We start from the raw sequence: 16731 nt of genomic DNA, 5'->3' as shown, positions 1-16731 counted from the left end.
TTGACTAAATTCTGTTTTTATTTCAATTCCTATAATTATGTCTTTAATCAATTGTAAGCAACATTAAAAAAAATGGTCAAGATGGTTGATTTGAAGAGGGTCACATTACAAAAAATAGGGCACCAAAGCAGGCATTTTACATTACAAACATACTGTATATAAAAGTTATATTTTCTTTAAAGATATTGATTATGAAATGACTGCAGAATATAAAAATGGATGGTTACAGTAGTGTCTCCAATTTAAAATGTATTCCCATCATCTGGTGCGTCCTCGTTTTGCACCGCCACTTCTCCGCTGAGGCTTTGCTACAACACAATCCAGAGAAAGACTGAATCAACATCTTCACAGTAGACACAATGACTCTGTATTAAAAGGACAAAACCAAATCCAAACCTTTTGTTCTCTCCTTCCTACAGGTGACAGACTTCTTTTCTTTTATCTTTTCCTCCCCATTTTGGCCTTTAATTTTGTTAGTTCTAGTCCTCAGAGGAACTTTAAAAGAAAACATTGAACTAAATTAAATCGTGATCTGAATACTAAAAGTAAAATGAACTATACAGATGGTAAAAGTGAGCTTTCTACCTGTTTTAGGTTTTTTAATCTCATCTGCAGGTTCTGCCTTGACTCTTTTGTTGCTGCTTTTCAGTGTTTTTGAGCCACTTTGTGGTTTGGATGTTTTAGTTTCCTTCTTTACTCTCTTGCTTGCAGTTTGCTTGACAGGCTTTTCACCTGCAGCTTTGTCAATGCATTTCCTTTTGGTTTTCTAATATGACAATATTTTATGGATCATCAACAGTCAGAAAGTGAACATGAAAGTCTGCCAATTGTGTAAAAGCTTCTCACCTTTGCATCAGTGTAATCATGATCATCTTTTTGTATTTTCCACTTTGCTTTGGGAGACTTGGAACCTATTGGTAGAATATTTCTAGTTAAGTGATTGTACTAAGACTGTCTTAGATGGTCAACCATTGCACTGCAATGTTATTGCATGCAGAATTAATCAAGATTTTACCTTTGGGGGCCATTGGACCAGGATCACCCTGAAACAAATCATGTAATTACAATTTAACAATGTGGGATTCAAAAGTCTGAGTCAACATTGGAAATTAAGGATTCTGATGCTGGAAATCAACAAAGTTTTGTTATTGGGGGATATAAAAACATTTTGTAAGATAAAATTAATAAATGCCCTTCTTACTAGTTTGCTGGAAAATTTCGATTTGAAAAAATTTGATAATTTAATGTAGATCTAGATGTCATTAACATGCTCATACTTTGAACCACATTGTCCGCCTGTTGTGATCCCATAATGAATTCATTCCATTCACGCAGTAACACTGCAGCCAGGCTTGAAAAGTGGAATAATCAGCTTTTTCTGGATCATAGCCCTTTCCACCTAAATAAAGAAAAAACAGATGTATAGACACTGGTCTAAATCTACAAAAGTAAATTTACAAATCTCTGAAGCCTGGTTGCAAAAATCTGATTTTATCCATTTAGTTATGAAAAGTCTGAGCAGCTAAAAAGTCCATGAAATTTCTACAAACCAGATTGAAAACATTCATATGTGGCTAAAAAAAATGTCAGCAGTTTTGCAACAATGGATGAGCAACACACACATACTGTTACAATGTTCGCTATAATGAAACAACACACAAAAAAACATGCCCGTCGGCAGTGTCCCTCAACAGATGTGGGCAGGGCCTGTACAAAGTGAAGGCAAACTATGCCTTTAAGAATGACACCAACCCAATTTCACCACCTCCAAAGGAACAGTGTGGCACAAAGAGAGAAGGTCTGGGGTCTCAGCCTCTATCCCCTTCTTTTTACTTGTATCCGCTGTCTGAAAGGAACAGAACAAAGCATTGATTTATGCCAAACTAAGTGACTACAAAGAGACTGAGATAGATGAGTCAGATTCCATCACCTCTGAAACTGTAATTTCCTGTTTAACTATCTTTTTCTCCTCATCTTCTGGTTCAAGTCCCTCCAGAACTGTCCGTGCCTTCACAAACGGAGGGATTCTTAATCTGAGAAGGATGTTTTGAGAAAAACAATAGGTTCCATTTTCTTATAATTGGTTCACTAATCAAATAAGACATTATGACATAATTTATGACATTAACCATGTTAACTCATTAGAACAAAGGCCAGATTTCTTTGCTTCCATTGATGCACAAGATCCTCTTTGGAACATTCTCAAATCATGCTGGTTAACATGGATCATCAGGTTTTGTGAAAACTTGTGGAGTTCATGCCAGTATGAGTGCATGCTCTCAATGAAGAAAAGGCTGGGTATGCTAAATTACTAGAAATTCTCTAATTTCAATTTGATCTTCCACTTTCTCTGAGTGAACTTCATAATGCGGTCTCATTTAATGATAGGTCTCGGGGTGCAGATGTTTTTTACCACTTTTTCACAGACTGTTAATGAAATTTCTACATCAGTAACATTATCTCCTATACATAAATGCAGCTCCAATCACATAAAACAAGCTCTTATTTAAATGTTTACGTAAAATGTGTTCTATAAATTTTGAATAAATAAAATAAAAATCCTGTATATCAGCCCAACACTAGTACCACCTCATTCTAGATTATATTATTTATATATAAACTCAGTAAAAAAAGAAAGGTTCTCTCACTTTCAACTGCTTTTATTTTCAGCAAACTTAACATGTGTAAATATTTGTATGTATATAAAAAGATTCAACAACAAAGACATAAACTGAACAAGTTTTACAGACATGTGAGTAACAGAAATGGAATGTGTCCCTGAACAGGGGGGTAAACAGTCTGTATCTGGTGTGGCCACCAGCTGCATTAAGTACTGCAGTGCATCTCCATCTCATGGACTGCACCAGATTTGACAGTTCTTGCTATGAGATGTTACCTTACTCTTCCACCAAGGCACTTGCAAGTTCCCGGACATTTCTGGGGGGAATGGCCCAAGCTTTCATCCTCCGATCCGACAGGTCCAAGACGTGCTCAATGGGATTGAGATCTGGGCTCTTCGCTGGCCATGGTAGAACACAGACATTCCCGTCTTGCAGGAAATCATGCACAGAAGCGAGCAGTATGGCTGGTGGCATTGTCATGTCAGGATGAGCCTGTGGGAAGGGTACCACATGAGAGAGGAGGATGTCTTCGCTGTAACGCACAGCATTGAGATTGCCTGCAATGACAACAAGCTCAGCTGTTGATGATGCTGTGACACACCGCACCAGACCATGACGGACCCTCCACCTCCAAATCGATCCCACTCCAGAGTACAGGCCTTGGTGCAACGCTCATTCCTTTGACGATAAACGAGAGTCTGACCATCAACCCTGGCGAGACAAAACTGCGACTCAACAAGGGCTTTGGCTTAGTTGCCATCACAACCCTTGAAGCTGCCACAAAGGCATTGTCCATGATGAATGGCCATATTGTCAACAACAAGCAATTGAGAGTCAGATTTTCCCGTAACATGGAGAAGATACCTCAAGATGACAACAAAGACAGCTCTGAGACAACAGATGTTATCACTAAAAAGATAAGGGAGGAGCCTAAAACAAGCTTGGACATGGCAAACCAGGAAAGCTCAGACATGCCATTGCTGGCCAGCTCTGACACTGCAATACCTGACCTTGAAATGCCAGTGTCTGATCTGCCCACAACCAGTCCTATTTCCCTGCTCTTCCTCACTGTGAGCTTCTCCAGGAGATGGAGGAGTCCACATCACTGACTCCCAATCAGACCTCTGCTCCCAGTCAACAGTGCACCCTTGGAGCAATTGGGCCACTATACATGCCAGCAATCCAGAAGATGGCCTCCTTGTGTGTGCCAACTCCTACCCCACACACCATCCCTAAACGAAACCCCAATCAAGCAGATCCACAGCAGATGCTTTGTTCAGAGATGTATTGGAAGCCTCTGTGAAATCAGTGGTGAAGACTCTGGATGGGTGGATGGATGGGTGGATCTCACTAATGCCAAATATCTAATATATTGGTAACTCGCTATTTTTAGTGCACAGTGTCAAACAATGGAAAGGTATATTACTTGATTATAGTCAATTACCTGTACAAAATCTCTGCTCGAAGATAGTTTCCAATCCCGTTGAAATACTTCTGATTTAACAGCGTCTCACAGATTGGTCTGTCAAAGGCCTTGTCAGAGAGATTTGAAAGAACATTCTCTCTGAAATATTCAAATATGCAGTTTCAGTTGTTGTACATAAACACAATATCACAATTGTAAGGCCAGTAACATACTAACACAAACATGGAAGTCTTGCCCAATGTACTTCAAAAATATTGTCCAAAATTACAAGATGCTAGGCATTAGTCCAAGATAAATTTCCCTTTATGAACAATAAAGTGAATTTCATATTTGTAACCAGTGACAGTATATAATGACTGATATTAACATTCTGCCTGGTTCTTCTTTTGTGAAAGAGACATATGAGAAAAAAAGAGACATATGGGTTTGGATAAGTACATGCACATGGTAAGTAAATGATGACAATTTTAATTTTAGAATAAACTATCCCTTTAACATCCTTGCGTTCTTGCTTTACTGTCACGATATCAATCCTCAGAACTCAAAGGAGGTGATAAGAGTATCCATCAAATATCAAATACAACATTTTGGAATGCAATGACATGTAAAATTGTGCACGCACAGCAGAAGCATCTGTATTGTATTTGTTTAAAGTATGGCTGTTACTCATCTCACTCTCTAGTTTTTAGTCAATCAGTTGTATATTGTAAGTATGAAATCGGCCCCTAGCAAGTGTGTATATCCACTCAACATTGGGACACTGATTACTCAATTACCTGCGACATGACACAATTTATCAACAACCTTGCTGTATAAGACACTACCCTGCTTTCTTTTTACAATACGATTACTGTGTGTGTTAAAACAGAATGACATTTAAGTGGATATTAAATCAAATATTATTTATAAAGTAAAGCATTTAAATCAAATATGGCAGCTATGTTGGTAACATCAAACTTTATTGGTTCTCAGCCACCAGTGATTTTGTTGCTACAAAGACTCAGAATATAGTGCATGTCATGAAGTTTAACTGTGGTTTTATGGCGTTTTCTGTCCTTTTCCGATCTTAAGTCATTATTTAATTACATTATGGCAAATAAACACTGTGAAGACTTATTAAACATTCACATTTTGTTTTTCACCGAAGAAAGAATGACATACAGGATTAGAGTGACATTGGGATAAGTAAATAATGACAAACCAATTCTCATTGGTTCTTACTGTGCATTTTGGGAATTTTTAGGGAGCATTTCAAAGCACTTGAACAATCCTGAAAATGGAATAGCTCTAAACAATTACCAATTTCCATTGCACTGACTCCTGAGCTTTTGGGCCTAGGAGAAGCAGGTGGTCTCCAGCCTTACCTGAAGCTCTCATACTCAAACATGATGCAAGGTCCTCTGTCTGGTTGCCAGATTCCATGTGGTTGCCAGCTGCCAAATCTGCGTGGATCCACAAAACTCAGAACTTTGCGTGGGGTCTCATTTGTGTAGAACCGGAGATGGGCATGTTTTGGAAGATCGTCTACTGCAGTGAAGCGGAAAAACCCAGACATCCCAAACCGGAAAACCACATTCATCGGCTGCTGGGATTGATCTTTACTAACCTTGCGTTTATTGTAATTTTCACTCTTAATGGGTGAAAGTGTGAGTCTGACCTCCTTTCCTCTGGATTGGGCTTTGATGCAGTACGCATCGCAGCAGAATGGAACCTCAGGATTTTTGCTCACTTCAGACTTCTCCACAGCTCCGGAAAACACAACTCCTTCACACATCCTGTTGACAAACAGGCTGGCCAAATGGAGCTCGGGACCCTCAGGCATTCTTAATCAGGAAATAAAACGGCAGAGATACAAATGTGGTTACACAAGATAAAAGGTGCAATTACATTATAATTGTTATACTAGACTGTGTTTATATGCACTTTCTACTTCCAAGTGTCTCCGAAAGATTTAATACCTTGCAGACTCTCAGATTTTTTGATTATTGTTCAAGATTACTGTTAACATCTAGTATCTCTCCAATGCATGTCCATGAGGGAAATCAGTAAGCATGTTGGCGTGTTAATGCGAGAACTGATGTGATACTTGGCTCCAAAGAGATTTAACACTGAATGGTAGGGTTTTATTATCTAAAGCAGAAGGGATTTCAAGATCAGTTTACATCTCTTTAGCATTAGACATGCCATTTAAAGTATGAAAGAATTAAACAAAATGTTTTTTCATTGTATATGGAGGAATAGACAGCATTATTTGGAAAAGGACATTTTATCTAATAAAGATAGTAAAGGAGGATTAGCTGCACTTAGTAATGAAACACTGAATAATACTTTTAAGGTTAATTGGTTAATTACATTTATGAAAGAAGAGAACAGCATGAGGCACATATTCCCAAAATTTCTTTTTGATTAGATGGGTGGTATAGATTTTTTTTATTTATTGGGATTTGATAATTAAATTGATAAACTTCCTGTGAAATTAGCAACATTTCATAAACAGGTGTTGTTGGCCTGTATGTTGGAGTATAAACACAATTTATCCACAAATATTTTATCGATAATAGAAGTATTCAATATAAAAATAAATCTCTCTTCTATAAAACATGGTTTGAAAATGATATTGTTTTAGTTAGACAACTTCTAAATGCAGATGGCAATTTACTGTCTTATGATGAACTCCTGCAGAAATTTGGATTGCCTGTTAACACAAAAGAGTATGCGGTTTTGTTTGATGATATACGTCAACAAGTTTTGCAATATGTAAAAGCTTATGGAGGTGTTGCTCCTGATATCACATATGTAAAAGGCAGCATGTTTATAGGAGATATAGACATTCTCAAACACAATTGTACTAATAAGCATTTTAGGAATATTATAATAGATGAAACAGCCACTCACAAAAATACATTATGGACCTATGTTTTAAAAAATATAAACTGGAGCAAAGCGTGGACAATTTGTGATAACATTTGTGTGAACAATAAAGTAAAAGAGGTCACATAAAAATTTGACATGGTATATAGCCAGAAAAAAGTGTACTAGAGAGATTTCAATGAGATATTGATTATTCCATTTATTTCTGTTAATTAGAAATAAGAGTCTATTTTCCATCTTTTTTATAATTGTGTATACACAAAGATTTTTTGGGGTGGATACGGAAAACTTTATTAGGAATAAACTGATATTGTATTTAGTTTGAATGATTTTGACCTATGTATGTATTCCTCTAATGTTGATAACAATACAAATTGTATTTTTCTTATTTTTATTTTGGGGAAATTTCACATACACAAAAAGAAATGGTCAATCTCCAGGCCAAATTTGATCAATTCCTTCAGGAGCCCAAAGAATATAGCACCAGTTTAGAAAATATTGTAATATTTTTCATGAATACAGAATATTTGATATTTGAATGACTCTGACTTTTGTGTATAAACCTGTATATTTTGAATAATTATACTTTGTTCTGGCAATAAAGAAAATAATTAAAAAAAAACTGATGTGATACAACCGGAAGTTCAGCTCGATTTGTTTACATCAGAAAGCGGTTCACAAACTTTTCAGAAAATGCCAGTGCGCTTACAAGAGACAGCATCAACTGATTCCCCTCATGGACGAGCATTGGTATGAAGGTTAATGGGTTGCAAAACTCGAGAGCTTGTAGATTGGAATTTGAGAACTTGTATAATAAATATTTGTAAGTTGAAATTTGCACTCACATCAATGATGTGAATTCTTGTCAAATAAAAATCTGAAGTTGAATGTTGCAATATGCACTCACAGACAATAATCAAAAATCTGTTTTTTCAAAGTTGCAGACAAATAGTCTGACCTTGACTTTTGCAAAAAACTTTTGCGATAATACTGTAGCAAAACTCACTTGTGCACTTGTAAACCCAGATGCGAGAGAACAGAATACTGGTGCTGGCCAAATGATTTTGTGACAAGAGCAGCATCAACTGATGCAGGACCAATCAAAACGAATCATGTTACTTACTGGCTGAATATTCTCCCACTGCATCTGAACTAGAGATATAGAAATGTGCATTATCTGGTGTTTTTAATATTCACTCAATTCCCTTATTAAGATGTCAGTATGTGATTTCAATTAAAAGTGCACGACAACGGTAATCTCAAACAATCCTGATTAAAGCAAGTCATCGCGGTCAACCAATTATGTATTTTAACAAGTTTTAAATGATATGTCTTTGTTTTTTTTCTCCCCTTTTCCTCATGGTAAATCCTCATGGTGGCGTAGTGACTCGCCTCAATCAGGGTGGCGGAGGACGAATCTCAATCTGCACATCTTATCACGTGGCTTGTCTTTATTTCACAAGTGGGTTTCTTACAATAATTACTGTACCATTACAATTCATATAAGCAAGTACAGTATGACTTATTGAGATTCAACATTTGCTTGCTAATTTGCAACAATGCAATATTACAGCATTGAAGTAGACATACAAATACGAAATAAGTACGAAGAAGAAACGACTAACTGAAATTAAAATAATTAAATAATAAAGGCAATATTTGTAATCTTCTTTAGATAGTCTGCAAGCGTGATTAATATAGTTATCCATTCATGTGAAAATGAGGAGAATTTTTTGGAAAGAATAACACTAAAGTTGTTGTGTGTTTTACACTTTCTTTCTTCAGCAGAACACAAACAAAGATTTTTAGAAGAATATCTAAAAATAGATGTTTACTTTTATTAGTTTTTGTTCTGCCATTTCCTTATTTTCATGTAATCACATAATCCATACAAAGGTAACTGTAATCTGATTATGAGTATTTTCAAATGTAATTTACTCTAATTACAAGTACTTTATTTTTTTGTAATTTGGTTACATAATCCAGTTTACATGTAATCAGGTACTGCCTGGGATTAAATTGGGATTTCAGAGGTGGAGAACCCCTAAAATCGGGTGATGTCAACACCCCCGGGTGATGACTAAATATGGATTTATTAATAGGCCTGTTTGATATGTAATTCACAGACATTTTTTCTTTCAGATTAATCGATTTGACTAGGATTCTGTCTTAATGATTTGTCTATCATTATTTATGTATGTCATTATTCAACTTTATTCAACAAAATACATAATTACATGAACTACCTTCTTGCCCTAGGTTGGGAGTCATCATATAAACCGGCTTAACTTACACCGATCAGCCACAACATTAAATATACCTTTATTATATATTGTGTAGGTCCCCCTCGTGCTACCAAAACAGTGCCAATCCGCATCTCAGAATAGCATTTGCTATTCTTCTCACTACAATTGTACATAAATGTTATCTGTGTAACCACACCATATACATTGTCAGTTTGAACCAGTCTGGCCATTCTCTGTTGACTTCTATTATCAACAAAGCATTTCCGTCCACAGAACTGCCCCTCACTTTGTTTTGGGCACCATTCTGAGTAAATTCTAGAGACTGTTGTGTGTGAGAATCCCAGGAGATCAGAAGTTACAGAAATACTCAAACCAGCTCATCTGTCACCAACAATCATGCCACGGTCCAAATCACTGAGATCACATTTTTGCAATTTGATGGTTGATGTGAACATTATCTGCATGATTTTATGCAGTACACTGCTGCCAATCGATTGGCTGATTAGATAATCGCATGGATGCTTGTTTGAGTATTTCTGTAACTGTATCTAGTGATACAATTTAAAAGTAATTCACATTGTTCTTAACGGGGAAACAAACAACCTCTGCATAACTTCTTTTTAAATGGTCTGCACTTTCATAGCGCTTTTTCAACCTTAATAGTTTTCAAAGCACTTTACACTGTGACTTATTCACACACTCACACACCAATGATGGTAACTTAGTGTTCAGTGTCTTGCCCAAGGACACTTTGGCATGTGGAGTCATGTGGGCCAGGAATCTAACCACCAACCCTGCGATTAATGGCCGAACCGCTCCATCACCTGAGCCACAGCCCCATTCTTTTTACTCAAATTGTTTTTATTAGAATTGTAAGTTTAAATTTCTTCACTGCCGCTTGAAGAAGCATTTTCACAATAGTGAAACCCATTGAATATTTGCTAGAAAAAAAGAACCAGTGAAACCTTTTACAGTGTGTTGGTCGAGTGGTCTTTTGTTCTCAAATTGTAGGCCTATGATATTTTGATCTGATGTCGCTTTGGATGTGATTGATTCCTGATTCATAACTCCTTAGTGTATTCAGCTTTTAACAAAACTAAACAAATCGCTACTGAATATCATTTGATCTAAGAAACGAGTGCTGTTGATTCCATATTAATCGATTTCTATGAATCAGAGATCTGATCACGGTGTGGTACAGAAGCAGATTCCGCGTGGTTTCGTGATTCCCTCGAATATTCTGCCTCTACCAGCATAGAGCGAAGCATAATGAGCTTGAAATATTTTTGAATAAATACACTTGCTAAATAGAGATGGAATGTCTCAAAAGGGATCAAACAAAAACCACATGGAGAATACAATAAATGGGGTGGATTGACAAACAAGCAATTTTATTTTATTTTTGTAATCAAAGGGGCTGAAACACCGTTCCAGACTGTACCGGCCCAATTTAACCCCTGGGTAGTACTACTCAGCACTGCTTACTGTTACACTAGGGATGGGCTGATCGTTACTGAAGTATTGATACATGGTATCAAGAATATCGATCCTCAAATAAAAATATTGATTCTGAAATTGTTTTAAACTAGTGATCTTATTATTTATATAACATGAATATGAATGAATCTCATAAGCTTCAAAGTGGAAAATAATAATTATATGAGCGAATAGTTGCAATGCACTGGAACTATTTTTTCTTCAGCTCATCTTGACGCACAGAAATGCTGAAATACACCAGCAGACAGTGCTCACCCTTTCAGTCATAGTGCTCATTCAAAGAGGGAGCAGTGTTTTCCTGAAGTAATGACAGAAAAGTATTTACACCATGTAATGACAAACCTAGACATGACATGTATTATAATGGGCTTGTGTGAACATTTTTACAGGATTTTTTAATTCAGAGTTATTAAAACATTGTTATCAACTGATAAATGATACCCTCATGAAAACTACCCATGGATTTACTGTAGTAATATTGTATTAAACATGACCAGTAAACACGACTGTAGTAACCATGTTTTTTTTTTTTTTGGCAGTAACCAAAGTTGATACAATAACTACATTACTGTAGTATCCATATTGTAACTTGGTTATAGTAACCATATACAAATTTATATATTAATTTTGTGGTTTATTTGTGGTTCATACTTAATTTTATACTTAAAAAGTGTAAACAAATCAGCCTAATATTTTGTTTTATTATTATTTCTGTTTAGGCATATAAATATATAAAAACTTGTAGTAATAATTTAAGTTACTAAATGTATCAAAATAATTCGTTAAAATTCAGTTCATTAGAGGTGTCGGAGTTGGTATCGATATCAGCTATCAGCTATAGGCCTACTGGCCTAAAAGTACTTGGTATCGTATCGAAAACAAAACAAGTGGTATTTCGCTCATCTCGACTAACGTGTGAACGGACTGTGGGCGTGCTGTGTGAGGCCAAAAAAAAATCCTAACAGAAAGTACATTGTTTTGGACACCTACTATGGTAATTCCACGGTATTCTTTGAAGTACATAGAAGTGAATGTGATACATAACGCCGCAGTACTTTTCAAAAGCAGGTATGAACACATACGATTAAGTTTCTGGCAAGATCTCCGAGCTACACATCCAAGTCGGTCACGATAAACGTTTAGGACAGTCAGTGATTTGCTTAAAATATTAGTGTTTTCCTAACGATGAATGATGTTATTATCAAAGACAAGGCTGCTTTAAGCGTTATGCAACTCGCACAAACTCTTATTAAATCAAAGTGCAGCATTATACCACTAGCAATGTGTGCTCGCGAAACAGCAAGTGTGCTTATATGCATCAATCATGTTTAGTAAATGTAACCGTTATTGATTACATTTAATGGATCCATTTATCCAGCTCACCTTTGCTGCAGAAGCGTGTTATCTCACGGAAATGTGCGAGCTGTACAAAGTTTATGAAACGGAACTCGTGCATCGTGGGAGTTGTAGTTCTTTTGCTTTCGGACAGAGATGTGATTTTCCAGCTTTGTGAATGTGCTCACTGTCGGAATTCACGCTGAGATAAAAATGTATATAATAATTCTAGACGCTAATATAGGATAAATGGATTGAGATAAATCACTCTAAATGCTTCCAATTTATCGTATGTTGCTGACACTGGCAAACAAGTGACACATCAAGTCTCTGGTTATTTCTGGTGCAAAAAGAATGTAAATAAATTATAAATCTGATTTATTTGGAAAAAACCTGTCTCAAATACCCCTCTTAGCAAATTATGATACTCCAAATGATTGAATAAATTCAGTCTATTTGCAAAACTGAAAATTTACAGCTGATCACAACATTTGTTTCTGAATAGAGCTCCTAGAAGGTACATAAAATAACTATAAGGTATATAAAATAACTATACAACATAGCTGAAACAGTAAATATTAATGAATGGCACTTGACTTAGTATAGTAAATCTCCAACGCATTTTAAAGTTGAGAAAATGTAACATTCCCATTTGACAGCAGACTGGCTATTACTAATTGATCAATTCCTTTTACATTTATTCATTTGGGAGATGCTTTTATCCAAAGTGACTTACAAAAGAGGAAAACATAATCAAATCATCTTAAGCAGACAGTGGTATGAAAAGTGCCATATTACAAAGTTTCAATAGCTTCTGAATAGTATTCAAAACAGATTAAAGTGCAACAAGAATTTTGTGACTGGTATGTGCTCATGGAAAAGATGTGGAGCAGACCAAGTGACTGTTTGGTATGCCAGCATCAGAGCCTTGAATTTGATACATGCATTAACCGGCAGCCAGTGGAGAAAGACAAAGAGTGGTGTAACGTACTCTCTTTGGCTTTTGGGGTCCTGAAAAATGTAGCAATATAATGAACCTAATAAACAATTAGCTGCTGTTAATTTATTTTTATTGAGCAACAAACAATGTTAAAAAGACAATTTCATTAAACAAAAATCAATACAAGATCAACGTTATGAAGGAAAATCAATGAAGTGAAATAAACATCTCTCGTTCACACTAGGCAGCAAGTGAAAAATTATTCTCTAGTGACTTCTGGTCCAGACCGGATGTGGATAAAAACATCTAAATCTGATTTAGAATAACTCCGGTTTTAATAACAGCCTTTTGCCATTTAAACAGCATGGAGTATACAAAGGCCAGACCAAGCAAATGGAGGTCCTTATTTTCAGACGAGAAGCGCTGAGGAAAAGCTGTTTCGAATAATACCCACCCTGTCACCACACATCCAATCGATACTCAATTTGATCAACAGCATTTAACTTACCAGGGAGTGAAGACCAAACCCTGAACAAAATAGCCATCTGTTGACTACAAAAGCATTTTGTATATTGCAACGTATTGGTACAAAGTGGCACATTTTAATTTTTCTGTGCAACACTTTCATATTTAAAAACAGATGGATTCAATGTATATGTGCATATGCATAAACGTGCGTATTCCAAGAAAAACATCCAACAAAAGATGACTGGATTACTGTAGAGCATTCATCATAACCTGTGCTTGCTTGAGTTCTGGAAAACAAAGAAACATAAGACAACCACATGTTATTTTCATCCACAACACAAATGATCTTATTTATCCCAGGAGGGAAAATGTGCAGTAATATGCATTCATATTTTGTGTGATCTTCCAAGCATAAAAATAACAATAATCCTTACCTGTTAACAGTACTCTGAACTTGTCAGCAGTGACTGAGACAACAGTGGTCTCTCTGGAGTCTGTCTCGGGGTTTCGAGCCTGAAGCCTGAGCTGCACTGTGGGCTCATTCACTTCCTTTAGCTCACTTGAGCTCAGAGTGTAATCCACCCTCCAATTCACAGCTTCCAGACGACCCACTAACACATGGAGAAAATCAGGTTATTAAAATTAGCTAGCTCTTTTCTTGCTTCTAAAGCATTTAAAGGCCCCTGAAATAAATTTTTGCAGCTTTTAGTGCATGCGTGTTAGATTTGAGGATATCAATAACACCTAAACAGCAACAAAATATCAATACGTTCCAAAATATTGCTGACTCATCTTGCACTCACTCATTTTTACAAAGCTCTCTATAATAAGAATGTCTCTTGCCCTAGCACTGTAATGGAGCCAAGTTTAAAATAAGAGTGCCTGGCATGGATATTATAGGGATTTTGGTTTAAAAATAAACTGCTTCTGGGATTTGTTCATTCTGAACTGTCTATGTCTGTGCCGGTCCAATACTTTTTTTACACCATTTATCGATTTAAAAATCTGTTGGCCTGTTAATAATTTATCAGCATTATTCCCGCCTTAGTTATTGGCATCAGCAAAATCCATTATCTGTAATACTCTACTCCTAAAATCACCTACTACAGACTAGCAGCTGCAAATTACAATCATGGTTCTTCGCTGTGACGTAAACTTAAGTCTCTTGGCTATTTATGTTCCGCCCCAACTTCCTGTTTCAAAAGAAAATGCGTGAACACTGGAAAGAAAATTGCACTCATCAAGCAATATCACGGGGACCATCACAGATGTGTTTGACATTCTTCTTCTGAAAAACACAAATGAAGAATATCTCAGCTCTGTAGGTTCATACGTTGTAAGTGAATGGTGGCCAGAATTTTGGAGCTCCAAAAGCACATAACGGCAGCATAAAAGTAATCCATAATATTCCAGTGGTTAACTCTATATATTCAGGAGCAATATGATAAGTGTGGGTAAGAAACAGATAAATTCTGTAAATACTATACAATAAATTCTCCTTCCAGCCCAGTAGGTGACAATATGCTCAAAGAGCACATACAAAGATAAGTGGAGATTGATTGTAATTTAAAAAAAAAAAAAGGATATAAATATTGACCTGTTTCCCACCCACACTTATCATATCGCTTCTGAAGACATGGATTAAACCATTGGAGTCTTCTGGATTACTTTTATGCTGATTTATGTGATTTTTGTAGCTTCAAAGTTTTGGTCACCATTCACTTGCATTATATAGACCTACAGAGTGGAGATATTCTTCTAAAAATCTTCATTTGTGTTCTGCAGAACTCAAGTCATAAACATCTGGGATGGCATGAGGATGAGTAAATGATGAGAGAAGTTTCATTTTTGGGTGAACTATTCCTTCAATGAAACATTCAACATCGATGCACAGTTTTACAACACAAAAGTCTATTTCCATTTTTCGGCGATACTCACATCGTAGGCTGCTCTCCCTCAGCTTTTCCTGTAGGGCGTTGTGCTTATCCTCATACGACTTACACAATCCTGTAGTGTGCTCTAAAACAGACACATGGACACTTTCACTGTCATTCATACTAAACCACAGTCCAAGATTGAGGACCATTTTGAGCAGAAATTCAACCTCTGACAGTGCATATCAAATGGGTGTCCCTAGGCCCGCCATTTAGTGGTTTGGCACACAGGAAAATTATGTTTCATGTCAGTGTTTGAGATGTGGCCTGGTGTGCAATGTTGTGCAGTGCAGCTTATGAAAGTCCAATCGAAGTTATATTTAGGCTCAAGTCATTCACTGACCTCCCCAACCAATTCTCCTCATAGTTTTTTTGTCCGAAATGTCCTTACCTTTAGGCAAGCCAAGCTGCTGTAGTTCACTTGAGAGAGATTCACTGTCTACATCATGCTTTGCAGCATTGGACAGAATAAAGCTCAGCACTGCTATACTGGCCTTAACGTCTCCACTCTCTGAAAGAGTATATAGCAAATGACAAAGAGCAAAATCAAGGAAACAGATCACATCAGGGCCTGGTGCTCATAAACAATGAGGGGAGAACAAATGTAAGAATTAAATAATCAACATGAAAAAAACATGTCAGTGGACCACTATTATGAATACGGTGGAGGGCATGGGTTGGGATTTACTCACCAAATTTGGCATCTGACGTTAGTTTTGAAATTTTGTCATACTGAAAACATATAATGCAAAAGTAGTTAGTTAAGTATCCATTTAGTAGTAGAGATTGTAAAATGACCAGCTGTATACAATAACGTCTTACATCGATGCCTTCATCGAGCAGATATTTGATGACTTGCACACACAGAAGTTTCATCTTGACGCTTGACTGTGGAGAAAAAGAACAGATGTTTGATTGCTTTTGACATGAAGGGAGAACATCCTTATAAGTGATTCAAATCGTACTTACTATTCTTGCCAGGGTGCTAATTTCGGCAAGGACCCAATCTGGACAGTCGAGATCTCCACAAAATCGGAACCTCTGTGAAAAAAGGTGTCAAATAAAATTGGTTTATTCAAAATGTTCTCTTACTTGTATTTTAGCATATAAGATTAGCGCTAGCCACGGATAAAACTGAACATTAACAAAAGAGAAAGCTGTATCGTTTAACAATTTTATAAAAGGGAAAAAGGTGCACTATGAAGCGAGAATAAAGTCTGCTATAACTTTGATTATAAATTAGATAATTTAGTACCATTTTAGCTAGTAATTCGGGTAGGTTAGTAAATTAGCTGTAGGCTACGGCAAGCCATATAGGCCTTACAACATCATTTACCAAACGCGAAAGGGCAGGACTTGAGTTCAACACTTACGAACACACACGCAATGGGAT

At 36.4% G+C, this 16731-nt stretch overlaps 2 protein-coding genes across 2 annotated transcripts; both read right to left on the bottom strand.

The window, feature by feature from the left end:
* Positions 1 to 18: 18 nt before the first annotated feature.
* neil1 (nei-like DNA glycosylase 1) lies at positions 19 to 12109 on the bottom strand. Its single transcript, XM_052123085.1, has 11 exons — positions 12045 to 12109; positions 5412 to 5870; positions 4066 to 4185; positions 1931 to 2033; positions 1753 to 1846; positions 1278 to 1399; positions 1016 to 1043; positions 847 to 911; positions 586 to 766; positions 397 to 495; positions 19 to 308 (listed from the first exon to the last, which is right to left on the bottom strand). Exons 2-11 carry the CDS (start codon positions 5867 to 5869, stop codon positions 259 to 261), a joined length of 1320 nt encoding a protein of 439 aa, XP_051979045.1. The 5' UTR covers position 5870; positions 12045 to 12109; the 3' UTR covers positions 19 to 258.
* Positions 12110 to 13053: 944 nt separating this feature from the next.
* Positions 13054 to 16673, bottom strand: LOC127640592 (COMM domain-containing protein 4-like). Its single transcript, XM_052123231.1, has 8 exons — positions 16594 to 16673; positions 16308 to 16379; positions 16161 to 16226; positions 16031 to 16070; positions 15730 to 15849; positions 15343 to 15423; positions 13839 to 14015; positions 13054 to 13691 (listed from the first exon to the last, which is right to left on the bottom strand). The coding sequence occupies exons 1-8, from the start codon at positions 16594 to 16596 to the stop codon at positions 13651 to 13653; spliced, it is 600 nt and encodes a 199-aa protein (XP_051979191.1). The 5' UTR covers positions 16597 to 16673; the 3' UTR covers positions 13054 to 13650.
* Positions 16674 to 16731: the final 58 nt, after the last annotated feature.

The sequence above is a fragment of the Xyrauchen texanus genome, chromosome 49 (assembly GCF_025860055.1).
Source record: "Xyrauchen texanus isolate HMW12.3.18 chromosome 49, RBS_HiC_50CHRs, whole genome shotgun sequence".
In the NCBI taxonomy this organism is placed as follows: domain Eukaryota; kingdom Metazoa; phylum Chordata; class Actinopteri; order Cypriniformes; family Catostomidae; genus Xyrauchen; species Xyrauchen texanus.
Note: the sequence above shows the minus strand (reverse complement) of the source record. Positions and strands in the feature narration are given on the sequence as shown.

What these genes read in the sequence shown, in the direction of transcription:
- LOC127640592 (XM_052123231.1), bottom strand. An exon ending in GCAGCTTGGCTTGCCTAAAG is followed by an intron (nt 15,424 to 15,729) that starts GTAAGGACATTT and finishes TGTCTGTTTTAG; the next exon opens with AGCACACTACAGGATTGTGT. An exon ending in GTTCAGAGTACTGTTAACAG is followed by an intron (nt 13,692 to 13,838) that starts GTAAGGATTATT and finishes TTTGTTTTCCAG; the next exon opens with AACTCAAGCAAGCACAGGTT.
- neil1 (XM_052123085.1), bottom strand. Translation starts at nt 5,869, where the DNA reads ATGCCTGAGGGTCCCGAGCTCCATTTGGCCAGCCTGTTTGTCAACAGG. An exon ending in TGGTCCAATGGCCCCCAAAG is followed by an intron (nt 912 to 1,015) that starts GTAAAATCTTGA and finishes TTCTACCAATAG; the next exon opens with GTTCCAAGTCTCCCAAAGCA. An exon ending in GATTAAAAAACCTAAAACAG is followed by an intron (nt 496 to 585) that starts GTAGAAAGCTCA and finishes TTTCTTTTAAAG; the next exon opens with TTCCTCTGAGGACTAGAACT.